At 41.1% G+C, this 15,036-nt stretch overlaps 1 protein-coding gene across 4 annotated transcripts in view; it reads right to left on the reverse strand.

The window, feature by feature from the left end:
- Nucleotides 1-15,036, reverse strand: part of phldb2b (pleckstrin homology-like domain, family B, member 2b) — a 39,664-nt gene that overhangs the window by 23,412 nt on the left and 1,216 nt on the right. For 3 of the 4 annotated variants that reach the window (XM_053412316.1, XM_053412317.1, XM_053412319.1), the window contains exons 2-5: nt 8,944-9,000; nt 8,701-8,824; nt 7,247-7,345; nt 6,414-6,497 (exon numbers count right to left, since the gene is read on the reverse strand). In XM_053412316.1, coding sequence (XP_053268291.1) covers nt 6,414-6,497; nt 7,247-7,345; nt 8,701-8,824; nt 8,944-9,000 — 364 coding nt within the window. Of the gene's footprint in view, nt 1-2,493; nt 2,714-6,413; nt 6,498-7,246; nt 7,346-8,700; nt 8,825-8,943; nt 9,001-15,036 lie in introns of those variants that run through there. The other variant, XM_053412320.1, reaches the window with a different exon arrangement.

Raw genomic sequence — 15,036 nt, forward strand, 5'->3', positions numbered from 1 at the left:
CCCCCCAACAAGTACATAGGGCACAGACCTTCTTCAATAACAATAAAACTCGAAATTAGTCTGCGTATACATTTATAGGATAATTGAAAGTTTGCAATCTACAAAGTCAGACCTCAGAGTCTTTGAGGACACAGATGTAGGAGCTGTATCACGGCTGGAGTCAATTTACGTCCCTACGTAGATCCGAACAAACTGAACTCTTGCCGCAATGTTATGGGAGGGGGAAACTCAAAACGGCCTCTCTGTTTGGTTAACATAAGTGGAGGAACTGGCAAATTAAGACCATTGGGTTAGAATGAAAATAAACCAAGGACAAAGATCCCATACTACCTGCTAATTGGTCAGTTTTGATGTCCAAAGTGATAACAATTAAAACGTTCAAAGTGAAGCCTGTCAATCATTTTTGTTTTTAAATCAAAATGTATGCAGTGTTTGAAAAACTGTCTGTCCTTATAATGCTGCTAAGATCCTGAAATAGGACGTGCCTGTTACTAAACTGAAGAGGAATTTACTCAGGCATGCTCAAGATGCAGACACACACACAGGTCCCAGTGGGAGTGTGACTTGGCCTCAAAACCACAAATTAACCCTCTCTGGGGCAAACGGCTGCAGCTCTATCATCACAAACACCAGGCTGATCTTTCTCAAGGGAGTCGGTGTAGATTATTTCCCACTCTCTCTCATTCACAAGCATATTGTGGCCTAGCACCAGGTCAGAGGCCATCTTCTCTCTGCTCCATTTCAAATCGCATCTGCAAAGATCCACCTCAACTTTCCGCAACCTCTGATTAATCATAAAGTAAACACAAACGGATGACAAAAGGATCTATCTTTCATTTATATTTGTAGCGTAAGAGAAAAAAATATACGCTGGAGGCAGGCAGAAGAAAGACTTATGAAAACAATACACCCAGAACAATGAAGCAGGTTTTGTTTACAGGTGTCGGGTATCCTGACCACGCACACTCTCTTCATGCCCTCAGGATAGTTCTCTCTCTCTCAAATGCACCCACACCGCCCTGGGATCCTGCCAGCTAATTTATTTTAGCCCAAGGCAGACGCAACTAGCTTATTTCCATTAAAAGGTGCAGGCGATGAACCACAAGCAGGGTGTGATGGAACGAGTTTGACTTCCCACCCTGGCTTGAGTGGCTGCACTGATTCACAACTTAGCTCCTGCTGAACATGCCATGTGAAGCATAAGGCAAAATAAATCATCGAGTTAAAAAACGATCAGTTCAGTGAGTTCAGCTCTACTGATTCATATTGATACTGATCTGTAGTGGCAGATGGACCTTGACATTTGCTATAGTTCTAGCTGCTTCCATAGAATCTAATTGGCTATAAAAAAAAATTAAAGACAATATACTGAACGTTTCAACTAGAACACGGTTAGGTGCATACCTCTGCCAAGGCCCAAAAGTCCCCTCATAAAACCACTTTTAATGTCAACAGGTCCAGATTTAGATTCACACCAGATTGCACGTAAACAGAAATCTTGCAATGTTGAGGAAAGTGATAAAAAATCCTGGGATCCGCACCATAATTTCACCCATACCACATCCTTCAACCAAGTTTTGTGGTAATCCGTCAAGGTGATTTTGTATAATCTTGCTAACAAACCTCCATGGTGGAGGTGACCAATTCTTCAATATGTAACACACAAATAAATGTACTTCTTTCAAATTAAAGGAGGCAGTTGTGTTAATAAAAAAATGTCCCCAAGTGTAATAACTGCTGTTGAAGGAAAGCTGTTTATCCTGGCTTGCAGAGAGCTTACACTGCTTATTTAAGTGTCGAGTAAGATAATCGTTTAAGCAAATGCAAATCTATCGACCAGTGATGATAACAATACGATTTCAGATTGAGAGCATTGTCCAAACATGTCCAAAGAGCACGTGAAGCTAGTTTGAAAACATTGATCACAACATGATACTGAACAATATCGATCCCGACCACATGTTTGGCTTATTTCAATCAATTTATAAACATGCTGAATTGGATTATTTTATCTTTGTGTAACCACTGAACATAATAATATGTAGTATATTTTAACTTTTCTTTAGTGTGCTGTGGTCAAGGTGAATCAGCCATATTCTGAGTCAGTGAAGGAGAGTCTGAACACACACACACACCCATCATATCCAGAATCAGCTTTGCACACACAAACAAACACACACAATAAAACACATACGCACACACACACAAACAAACAAACACACACAATCAAACACATACACACACACAAACAAAGGGGCAGGAAGGTCGTGCTAGCATGTTGACAAAAAAATCCTAATTACTTGATTAAATTTAACAGACCATAAGATGTGTAGCGTCGCAAATTAACACAACCAACCATTTCATTTACAAAAATTGCGAGGTACGAATATAAAATACACAGTGAAGTCGAACTGTCTCAATAATGAGTTGAGTTCATCAACTGTTGCTTCTTTGCACGAAGCGATGAGAAAAAGAAAGAAATCCGTTACACACCTTTTGATTCCCATTCAGTGCGCACTTCTCACGACAGAAACACCAAACTTCTTCCTGTTCTTCCTGTTCACTGTGGATAAATGACTACAACATAACCTGAGTCTTCCTCAAAGAAAGGAAAAGGGGATAAATGAATTATTAAACCACTGTTCCCCTCTCTCTCTCTCTCTCTCTCTCTCTCACTATGTGTGTTGATGTCTGCCTGTGTTGACTCTGCGAGGAGGAAAGTTCACAGATTTACTATCCACTAGCCAGACTCCAGGACTGAACCAACCTTTGGGAAGGGAAGGGGGTGGAGGAGGCTTCGGGTTTTGCAAGAGAGCACAGTTTTAACTACCAACAATTGTAATTGTACTAAGATGTCTTCAAAGTCTTTACGTCTTCAAAGAAAATGAACGAGTGAAGGAGAGAAAACAGGACTTTAAGTGTTGAAAACCGCATTTAAAGCAGTAGACTCACATGCCCTCACCCCCCATGTGTAGCTGGGGTTTAAAGACCATTCGACAGTGAGGTATTCGTCTGACGCCCCCTCAGCTTCTCTTTGTCTACCTACCTATTTTCTTTCTTTCTCTTTGAAATACCTCGGGTCAGAGTAACCCCCCACCAGTTAGACTGTAGATAATGACTTTGGAAACAACTTTTTTAAATTGGTGGCTGAATTCTATTTTAATCATTATATCTTTATTTGTAGAGCACTTCTCTAAACGAAGTTTAAAGTGCTTCTCAAAAAATGTGTAAACACAAGAACAGTATTAAAAGAAAAGAAAAATGTGAAAGAATTGTTTGTAAAAAGTAGAAAAACTAGAAAACAACCATACCTGCGCCAAGGCCGATCCCTTAATGAAATCACATTAAAATGCACCAAATCTAGAAAAACATCAGTCCCCTAAACACGCAAAAATGTTTTTCATCAACATCAATAACTTATTTTCCCGAGAAATTAACGCAAATGCTGGAAAACGCCCTAACTCCAAATGCTGAGGAAAGTGATTGCTGATCCCTGGGTTCTTCCTGGGGTGATGCCCCTGTCCACAAACTGTCATGGAAGTCAGTTGGGTATAGTTTTTTTGCGTAGTCCTAGTAACAACAAACAAACACAAACGAAAACATTACCTCCTTGGCAGAGCAAGTTAAAATCATGGAATGGTTTATGGTAAAAGTATATTTTAAGCTTTGATTCAAAGGAAGCTACTCACATAGCCTGCTGTATTTCCTCTGGCAGGGTGTTCCAGAGCCTCGGGGCTCTTATTTCAAAAGCTCTGTCCCCCTTAGTCTTTGGCCAAGAATCTGGAACAGTTAAAAGGCCCCTGCCGGAGGATCTCAAGGTGCAAGCAGGGTTGTGTGAGGATAAAAGATCCACAAGACATTGAGGAGTCACACCATTAAGCCTTGTAAATGATTAGAAATAACCTTAACATTAACTTCAAAACGTGCTGGAAGCCAGTGTAAAGAGGCGAAAACCAGGGTGAGGTGTTACGACCTGTTAAATCTGGTAAAAATAGCCCGGCGGCTGAGTTCTGCTGAGTTCTTCTACCACAGCGTAGTTCAAAAGCAGCTTCTAAGATGAAACAACAGATGAGGAGTTGATTGAGATGTTAGGGTCAGACAAATTGAGAGGGTAAAATGGAGGAAAGGAAGAGACACCACTGAGAAGACAAAGGCTTTGTTGGGAGAACTTTGCCCCCTGTAGCCCCAACTCAGGGGTCTGTGCTACTCGTGTTTCATTTAGACAATTTGTGATTTGCAACCGAGACATGAACCCAGACGGGGAGCAGACGGTGCATGTGTGCGTGGAGACTGACGGGGGGCGGAGTGGCTGTTCAGAGTAGTTGCATTTAATTCAGCAGTTAGATTTGCATTGGCTCCAGACTGGTGTGATTGCTTGGAGATTGAGTTTTATAGGCTCCTAAACCCCTGCTGACATGTGTTCAGAAATAAAAATAAAAAGCAGAATTAATGAGGCCTGTATTAGTAACACTGCTTGTTTGTCAGTGCAGTTATTGGCCCACAGTGATTTTTAATTGACATCATTTCTGTGTGTGTCATGCTGTGTGAACATATTGTGCTCTGGTACAAGCACAGGCGGATTTAACAAGGGTGAGATTGGGTTCTGGGCCCCTCCATATTCTTGGAATGACAGATAATTATGAAAATGAAGCATCTTAAGCATTGAATGATTGATACCCCTCTCATATGCCTCACAGAGGTTTGATCATGTAGCAATATTAATCTATAATATTTAAGACTAACCTCCCTGAAGTCTTTTTTATTACTCCAGAGATTAACATATTGACAGGAGAAAAATAAGAGATTTGCTTCCTTGGGAAAACTGAATTTCCATTGGAAAAACTTAGCATATGTAAAGGCTTCTGGACTTTTAAGAAACACTGCTGTTATTCTTAGTTTAACTATTCTAAACATTTGGACATCCATTCATTATCTATACTGCCCCTGCTTTGAGGGCTGCAGGAGGAGCTGGAGCTAATCCCAGCAGACATTGGGCGACTCAAGACATAGAAAGGCTGCGGTCAAACTGGGATTCGACCCGGGAATGTCCCTGCTGTGAGGCAGCGATCTCCAGCTGATCCAGCGAGTTAGTAGTGAAGCTGATGAGATTCCAGGTCAAGTCCCAAGTACAGAGTAGATCACTTCCTAAACAAAGCTAATCATCTCCAGACTCTGTGTAAGAGAATGCGTCGGTGGTTGGAGTAACTCAACATTGAGCACACCCTCTCTCTCTTTCACTCTCTCTCTCTCTCTCTTTCACTCTCTCTCTCTCACTTGCTGCATGATTTTCCAAACCATGCCCTTTTTTAACCCCTTTTTTCCCTTCCTCCATCCTTTCGTTTTCAATCCATCCCCTCCCCAGTCCTGCTTCTTCACAATGCCCCGGCCTTCTGTGTTTGGACACACCGACACGATGTCAATATTTGAATCGGCCAGGCAGGGTGGGAGGATACATAGGCCTGTCAATATTTAACCCGAAACAGGGCAGGCCACACAGGGCACGGTGAAAAGGAGAAAAGTACAAAGTGGAAGGATGGACACACAGTGAAACAAAAAGCTGCTGTAATGCAAAAAACGTGTCTGTGAACTACAAAAGTGAGAGTAAGAAGAAGGGAAGCAGAGTGGAAAGTGGCACAGACGGCGAAACACTGTGAAACTGAATGTGCTCTGCAGCTGCAAAAATCCTGGGATGTTGGGGGAGAGAGAAGAAGATAGAAGACAGACAGAGGAGATGAACTAATCAAGATACAGGGGGAGGATAATCAGACACAGGCACATGGGCAGGGCGGGAGAAAGATAGGAGAAGAGAATGTGGGAGGCTTTTCTCTCTCTCTCTATCTCTCTCTCTCTGTTTGTTGTTTTCTGCAGTCTAATGTAAAGTTGAAGAGTACGTCCTCTGCAGTTTCTGGAAGCTGTGACTCATTGTAGCAGCTCACTTTTCTATATCACTACAAAATTTAAACCAAACCAGAGCTGCACGTACATTAATTACAACACACATACCCATAGGTTTGGGAGAAACACACACACGGACCATACATTTATGTGCACGCACACATACACCCTGCATAGATATACTTGTTGTTGCAGAATTTCAGTGTAACGTTAACTGTGCATGTATATGACTCAGGCTTTAGGGAATGCACATTACCCAAACCACAAACCAACCCCACTCTCTGTCTCTCACACACACAGACACACACACACACAGACACACACGCACACATACACACACACACACACACACACACACACACACACACACACACACAAACACACACACACACTGGAAGTACAGTATATACACTTCTGATGCAATTAAATCACTTCAAGTGGTGCACTTCAGTCCACCACTTTACTACTATCGACCAGTAGGTGGCAATATTTCAAAGCTTGTACACTGAAGCTCTCACCCTGTGTCAGTGGTGTAGGCGCAGTGACCTGGACTCCATCCAAACTGCAGAGGTGACCACAGGGGTCCAGGGTCACCACCCCTCCTGTTGGAGTGGATATGAGAAGAGGCTCAGCTTTACACACTATCAAATTTTCATTTCTATCCTACCACACACAAAACCATTGTCATTAAAACCCTTTTAATCTGAAACATTAAAGACAATGTGCCACAGAGGAATATCAACTGAATTGAGAGTGTTTATCTCTCTGTGTTTACAATATCCTTTTTTTCAAACATGTGATAAGATGAGATAAGATAAGATAAGATTAGACAAGACAAGTAATTGAATTTGCACGGATAGAAAAAAAAGCTTGCACTGTTAAATTAGTTGAAACGCTGAGAGAGGTATATCATGTGGTCCACTCCGAGCAGAGATGATTGTAGAGTCTAACAGCAGCAGTAAAAAGTCAAACTGTGATCCCTCCTTCACTCAATACACTGTACAGTGTGCCTACAGACAGTTGTCTAGCTAAATAGTTCATTAAATCTTATCATGAAAGATTATCTTTCTCAAAAGATCAGACCCTTCAGAGTTGTGCAAGTGTGTTGCGGTAAATTCTGCGGCAGATTTCTAACAATAATTAATCCTCTTTTCATAAATTGTAATCTCACTTCACAGGCAGAATTGTTTTCCCAGTACATTTAATAGTTTCAAAATTTGGAGTCAATAACCCATGCACACTTTGCAATGTATAAATTTAATCTATGTTGAGCAAATCTAGTACACATGTTCTAAAATCAGAGGCAGACCAGTGTAACAATTCTATTGATAGAAAGTGAAATGAGACAAACCTTCATTGAAGATGAGGCAGTGCTCCGCCTCGATGCCCTGCCCCTGGATGGTGATATCCTGAGGAACTGGAGCATCGTCCCGGCCGATGCGAGTCACCCCTGCAGCATCAATAAATACATGTGATCAGCATTTGAGGGAAAATATAGGAAATATATAAATGAAATCAGGCTTGATGTAGAACAAGACACCATCTGATCCAAACACTCATTGACAGCATCTTTATTTCATCTCTGTTAAACAACTAAACTATAGTGTATGCCAGCAATTAAAGAGGCACTTCTACAATATGAATTGGAACAGATTCTTCTTCTTCCTCAGTAGATACATTGTGGAGAAAAATAGACCCCCATTTGTCCTCAAATGGCTTTTTCACGTTGTTGGCATTCCTGAGTGAAATGGAAGGACACACCAAGAAGGGAGAAAATGTGTGGCAAGGCTTATTTAACAATGAAAAAGTCGAAAATTAAAATGTCACAATGCTGACTCTGCAATCGCAATCGACCTTTGTACTGTATTTGTCATTAATACTGTTAAATATACTGTGGCAACCCTGTGCTTGTATGCAACCAGTGCGGTTTCAGTCTGCATTCATTTTTTTCAACACTCATATGATCTTTGACCACAGAAAGTTCATCAGATAATCCTTGAGACAAGAAATCTGAAGAAATTCTCTTGACTTATGTTCAAGAGGCCAAGCAACATATTTTGTGAAGCAACTGGGACCTTGACCTTTGACCTTTGACCACCAAAGTCATATAAATTAATCCATGAGTCGAAGTAAATGTATGTGTCACATTTGCAAGCATTCACTCAAGGCGTTCTGAAGACCAAAATCGAATCAGTTCATCCTCAAATCCAACAGATCATTTTTACTAAATACGATGGAAAGTTAAGGTGTTCTGGAGATATTCTGTTAAAAAATGGGATGGATGGACAACCTGAAAACATAATGCATAATAATGATAAAACATGATATACTGGATGTCAATCTCTCAGTTGATTGGAAGAAGGGGATTTCACTCTTTGTATAAATCACTTCCATGAAACCGTGCAGTGTGAGTCATCGCTGTTTTACAACTGTTTGACAACTGTTTGACAACTGTTTGGGTTGTTGTCATCATTTTTATGGTAAACTGTGAGTTCAGGCTGTGCAGAAGCTCAAGAGTGGGATAATTCTCTTTCCCCAATAAAAATAAACAGAAATAACCAGGGATGTTTATGCAGTAATTTGTACAAGTATGGGTTTCAGTCCTCCTGTGTGGCTTTATTATGACCTAGGATAGAGTAACACTTTCAATTATTGCACCACTCCCAGCACTGGTCTCCAGAAACCATGGAAAAAAAGGGAAAAGCAGAGAAGGAAGGGCAGAGAAAGAAAACAACTAGGGAGGAAGAAGGATGAAGATCTGACTGTGAGTGTAATCCTTCCATGTCTCTGCTGCATGTGCTTTACCTTCTTTCAGCGGCAGCAGTGTAATGGCCACACTCAGCCTCCCGCTGCCCAAGCTAACAAGATGAGGCGTCGCTGTCTGGACCTTCAGCCCCTTCCCTGTGTCGATCAGGTCCAGGTTTGGAGACTGTAAGAATTAGTCAGTGAAGAAAGATACTTTTATTTTATTCAGAAAACTTCTATCTAATATAATCCATTATTTGTTAATTCATGAAACAACAAATGTACTTGTGTGTATTGTCTTACCCTCGATTCAACTGGAGACATCTGATCTGACTCCGGTTGGAACATCCTCTCAGAGTCCTGCAGCAAAAAGCAAATCATGTAAAGTTTTCTTGTTGAAAAAAGTTTACACATTCAAGTAAGCAGACAAATATTGTGAAAGCAAAGTTATAGAGTAAAGAGTAAGTTGTACACATGTGCACAGATGTTGTACCCTTACATAGCCCCACTTACTTATAAACTCAAAGAAAAAAAACTATGAGTGGCATGTTCGGTTCCCACATGAGAGGAACTCCCTGTGTGAAAGTCTTCCAGGGAAAAAACCCACTGGAGAGCAAAATTACAAACACACACAACAACACAGGCTTGTATTGGGGAGAACTGGTAGAAATGTTCCAGCAAAACACAGATAGTCACTCTGAGAGCACATTCCTCCTCCAAGGCTGATTGGCCCCTTTATCACCATATTATCACGTCCATGTTTTTCTGAAATAAGATATCTGGATCCTTATCTGGATCGACACCAAATTTAACCTGTTTATAAATGTTCATATGCCTGATATTGTTTTATCTCTGAATTGACACGGCCAAGGAAGATATGTTCCCATTTGTTTGGTAAGCTTGTTTGTTTGTCAGTCAGATCACACAAACACTAGTGAACGGATTTCCACAAAACTTGGAAGGTTGTGATATGGATCAGGAAAGAAATAATTAATTTAGGTGCAGATCCAATATTTATTTTTACTTTATTTATACTGCGAGATAGGGCGTTTTAAACTATTTCTTTATTTCCCAAGGGAATAAATCTTGATGAAAAAAATCTTGCATATTTAGGGAACTGATATATATCCTTGGCAGAGGTATGCGCTCTTCTGAGTGTTCTTATTTTTCATGAGCAATTCACACAATGTAAAAAAGTAGTTTTTCTCATGTTACAGAAAGTGAGAAAAAAATCCACTCCAAAGTCAATTCAATTTTCATTGGCCCACATCGCACCATTTCACCAGATTTCAAGAAAGTTGGAACAGCAATTTTTACGTAATCCTGCTAAAAGTTTGACAAAAAGATGAACAAACAATAATGAAAACACAACCTCCTTCTCCCCAGAGGATGAACCATTACTCCATTGGCTTCCCTTTTTTTTTTTTAGATTAGATTAGATTCAACTTTATTGTCATTGCACAGTACAAGTACTTATACAACGAAATGCAGTTTTGTGCCAAAGTTCAAATGTCAAGTTGTCATGGCCAATATGTCATAAATTAACAGGGACATTATGTTAGCCAATTCATGGTCATGAGGAGATAAACCTTTGCTTTAGTTGTTGAATGTTCATAGTGAACGGATTTGATCTTTCAGCACAATATCTATTTGTAGTGACATCAGCATAATTCATCTTGTTGTGTGGTTATGTGTAAGCCCTCCCAGCACCTAGTTAAGGTCAGGGAAAGACTGGTTTGGTTTTATACATATTTACATTGAACCAAAACTGGTCTCTGGTGTGACAGTGGTTCCATCCAACCCAACCAGCCCCTGCATGGTGACTCCAGTGCTGTTAACAAACATAGTGCTTCCCCCATTCAAAGCTTCTCACCATAGCACAGATGATTGCTGCTGACAGGAAACCACCACAACCACATCTTCCTGACCACCCTCTGTCATCTCTTCCCTTCTTCCCCTTTCTCCCTCCTTGTTGTCCTCACCACCAAACTATTTTGTTTTTCCTTCCTGATGCTTAACTACTCCTCTATTTCTTCAATTGTTTGTCTCGTCTTCTTTATTCTTCTCTCTCTTCTTGCCCCATCCTCTGGCTGTTCTACTGTCACTCTCCCCTCCCTCCCGTTCTTTCCTCCAATCACCAGCAGAGGAAGCACAAATTAAAGTCAGCTCCGTGGCACTTCCTCTAATTCAGTGCCAGCTTCCTTTCTGAGTTCACTTCCTTTTGCTGCCTTGACACCCTTATTGCCTTCAAACACACAGACACACACACACCACCCTTGTAGCTCTTATACCCACACGTACACACACAAACATCCACAAATACGGTCTCGCATCAGTTCTTTTTGTTATCGCATGAAGATATGAGGCCCAACATTCCACTGAGCTTTTTTCTTTTTTCCTCTCTGGTGTAGACAAAGCAAACACACAAACGTGTGATGGCAACATCAGCTCGACAAGAGTTACGAAGTCCAGATGAGAAATCGAGGTCAGAGTCAAATCTCAAAGGTCAAGGAAGACTGTTGCGAAAAACGGTGACAAAGCTCTTTCCTCCTCTCTTTCTCTCCTCCCAATTCTTTCCTTCCTGTACGTCGTTTCCGGACAGGTTCCTCAACTCTCCCCCTCGTCTCCTCTCTTTACTCTATTGTTCCCAAACTTTGTGTCCCTGTCGTTCTCTTTTCTTCCTCTCACCAGGTAAGCTTCGGTCTGGGCAGGTCAGGACACATCTCCCCGGCCTTGCTGTGCTCTAGCTAAAGTAAAGCAGTGAAGTGTGTCAACCCACCCCCTCCTCGACTTTCGGATTCTGGCTCTGGCATCCTGGAGTTTTCTTCAGGTTCTTAGATCCAAACTCCAAATCTGATGCTATCAGGGCCTTTGAACTACTGGCTGGTTGGGGTAAATGTGGGCATAGAGGGTTAAACAACTAAACAATATTGATACAAATCTACACACCTTGTTATCGTCTTTTAGCCCACTGTTTTGGCTTTAACATGGTGTACGTTGTGTTTCAGTCTTAACCACAGACCGTACATAAAGACGGACAACATAATCCAATAAGGATCAGGGATGGAGCAATAAGATCAAGGTCATGCCGAAATGTGCGCTCAAACAATCGTGAGTCAGTCTCAGCTGTTAATCATGACTTGTTACCTAATTTTTATAGCATCAAATAACAAATAACCTTTTTTTTTTTGTATGTGACATGCACTTTGACTTTTACTTCAACTTCTAACTTGATGTTTAAAACTCTCTCACCCTCTTGTGCCCCACATTTTCCGTCATTATATGCAATATGGGAAAAATAAGCACGTTTAAAAAACATGTAAATCTTGGGCCACCACCTCATACTTATATAATAACTTTGAAAATACATTTTTCTTTCTAAATGTGCAGTTGAGACGGTGCATGCACCCACAAACTCTCTTTGGTCCCATCTGCGGAACAGCTGAGTCTCCCTCAAGAATGCTGTGTTTAACCTGCATCTGGAGACAGAGAGATACATGAACTAATGAAAAAAAAAAGGGAAAGTGATGAAAGACAGGGAGAGAAAACGTGCAACGAGAAGGGAAAGACCCTGAAATCCAGGGCTACTACTTCTTCATCCTCTGCTTTCATCCCTCTGTCTACTACCTCTATTTCCTCTGTATTTCCTCTCCATCTGTTTGGTCTTTTCCTCCTGTTTTGTTTTCCTTCTGCATTATTTTTGCTGTCCTGGTTGTAATAAGGTCATGACCACATCTCAGTGCCATTTCCATCACCATTGTTTATATCACTAATTTGGAGTATTGAGCACTAGTTGGCATCATAGAGTCCTTTGCATACATGTATGACTTCTTCGACGTTAGCTCTTCAGTAAAATCCTCAATATGGGCGACTCAAAATAGGAACTTTAGCATTTTTTGGTTTGTGCATGAATTTGCCTTTGGAATATGGATTTCAACACCAACAATTTAAAAAGCAGAAAGGGCAGAGGATTATGCAACAGGCAAGTCATCAGTATTTATTTTTCTACTTCAAGGCAGATATCTGATGTTGGCCATCTGCTTCTTCTCTGCATCTGGCTGCGTTATTAAAGGGGCGCACAGTGGCCTGAGGCTGGAGGGTCTTTTGAAGCAGGCGCCTCTTCAAGATGATGGCCGGACTATGCCATAAAAGGTCACTAAGGTTCAAATGACAAAGCCCTCTTGTGGCTGTCGTCATAATAACAGGATCAGTAGAATCGCAAAATATAGTTGTTAAACAGGAGATAAAATAATGACTTATAAATGATAAGTGTAGAGACACTAGAGTTTTATTTAAAATCAAATTCATTGTTTTCCATCTATTCGAAACAAGCCAACTGCTGATGAAATGAATCAAACAAGGTCAGAAAACAACATATTGCCGTTGAACATGAATGTGAAGTTGTTTGTACTGCTTGCAGAGTATCAGTGAAAATACTGTGTCTGTGTTGAGTAGTGCTTATGCGCATGCTTGGGTGTTTTACATGTGGTATAATCATGTGTCTTTTTTTCCACAACTCTTCAGCTGCTCTTTAAAATATGAGCGTTTGGCGTCAACTGGTTATTACAGGATCTACTCCTTCCTTCTGTCATCCTAACTTTATTTCCTTTGATACAAAGCCAAAACAAGTCCTCCTCTTCTTCTTTTGCTCTCAGTCTCATATATATTTATGAGTCATGCCTGTGTTTAATCTGTTTTGCTCGTTTCTCCGCCTGGCTTCTCTTTCTGTCTGTATCTCCCCCTCTCTCCATCTCTCTGTTCCTCACTGACATCTCCTCCCCTCACATTCCAGTGTCACCCTCTCCTCCTCCCACCTGACAAAGCCAGTATTGTATCACAGATGCTGGTTAATAAGGAGTCGTCTCAGGCGACCTCGTACGGAGCAACTCACGTGGCTAAATCGGCTTCAACAGGATTTTAATTAGTTTAATACGAGCCCGAGTCATTCAGGCACACGCGACATAGATAACAGCCCCTTCAAACACACAAAGATTATAAAACACTGTACTTCTCAGTCCGTGATTCCACAAGACACTTTTAGTTTATTCATAAAGTAATCAGACCTATTTCAGACCTGTCACTTTCTGCTAAAATGCGAAAACCCTGAATTATCACTTGATAAATGTATTCAGATCCTTTACTCAGAACCTTGTCGTAGCACTGTCTGCAGAAATGACAGCCTCAATTCTTTCTGGGTATGATTCAACAAGCTTTGCACATCTGGATTTGGAGATTGTCTTCTCTGCAGATGTTCATGAGCTGTCCGTCAGTGAAGCTCGGGCAATTCAAGGCCTCTCCAGAGGTGCTTGATTGGTTTCCAGTCATCTCTCCGGCTGGGCCGACATTCAAAGAGCTGTCATTCAAACCACTCCTGTCGTGTCATGTCTGCATTTTTAGGGTCATCGTCCAGTTGGGTGGTGAACCTTTAACGCACTCTGAGGTCCCGACCACTAGATGCAGGGCCAACACGCAGAAATAAACAACTATTCATGCTCACATTCACAACACCAGACAATCCAGAGTCTTGAATTAACCTAACCCCAACGTCTACGGGCTGTGGCGGGAGAAAACCCACGTGCACACACAGGCAGAACGTGCAGCCAAGCCGGGATTCGAACCTTACCCTGATGCAGCATTGTTAACCACTACAACACCAAGCCGCCCTGACATTATAATGTTCTTGTTCAATGCCATAACTCAGGAGAAGAAGATTTTGACCATATTTCCTGCAGCTTGACGGGCTGGCAGAGGTGATAATTCTAGTTTCCTTTAAAGACATTTGTTAAAAATTTTCCAAAATTACAGCTTTAGCTTTGTCATTGTTGGGTGCTGCATGTACACTGTTGTGGACACAAGTTTAAACATTTCAGCAAAACAGAAAGTTAAAAAAAGTGAAATGATCAGAATAACTTTCTTGTTTTTTACACCAAACATACATTGTGTTTGCCTTTATGTTTGGTGTGAACTCAGCAAACCGATTAACACGACCTGACATTCAAATCCTGCCAATCACAAATACGTGCCAGCATTGTTAAAACCAAATTCTAACTCTCCCACACATTTCTTTCATTTACCAAAAGGCAAGGTCCTCACAGGAATCAAAGTCCATTGTTGCTTCACATGACTCAGAGTAGGAGGAAATCTAAATCAAATATGTACTGAGCGTGTGTCTTTGAAAATGTCCACAAGTGGAGGAACAGGGAAGTTCTGGAGGGACACATGACCCGCATTAGTGCTAATGGCTCACATGGTGAAATGAAACGATGGATAGAAAAGAAAAGAGGAATGTGAGATAAGAAGAGAGACAAACAGAGCGTGAAGGGGAGACCGGGACAAAAAAGAGATGAAGGAAATCACAGAGTAAAGAATCCAGGGATGAAGGGTAATGTGGTACTT

This window comes from Pleuronectes platessa, chromosome 20 (assembly GCF_947347685.1).
Source record: "Pleuronectes platessa chromosome 20, fPlePla1.1, whole genome shotgun sequence".
In the NCBI taxonomy this organism is placed as follows: Eukaryota; Metazoa; Chordata; class Actinopteri; order Pleuronectiformes; family Pleuronectidae; genus Pleuronectes; species Pleuronectes platessa.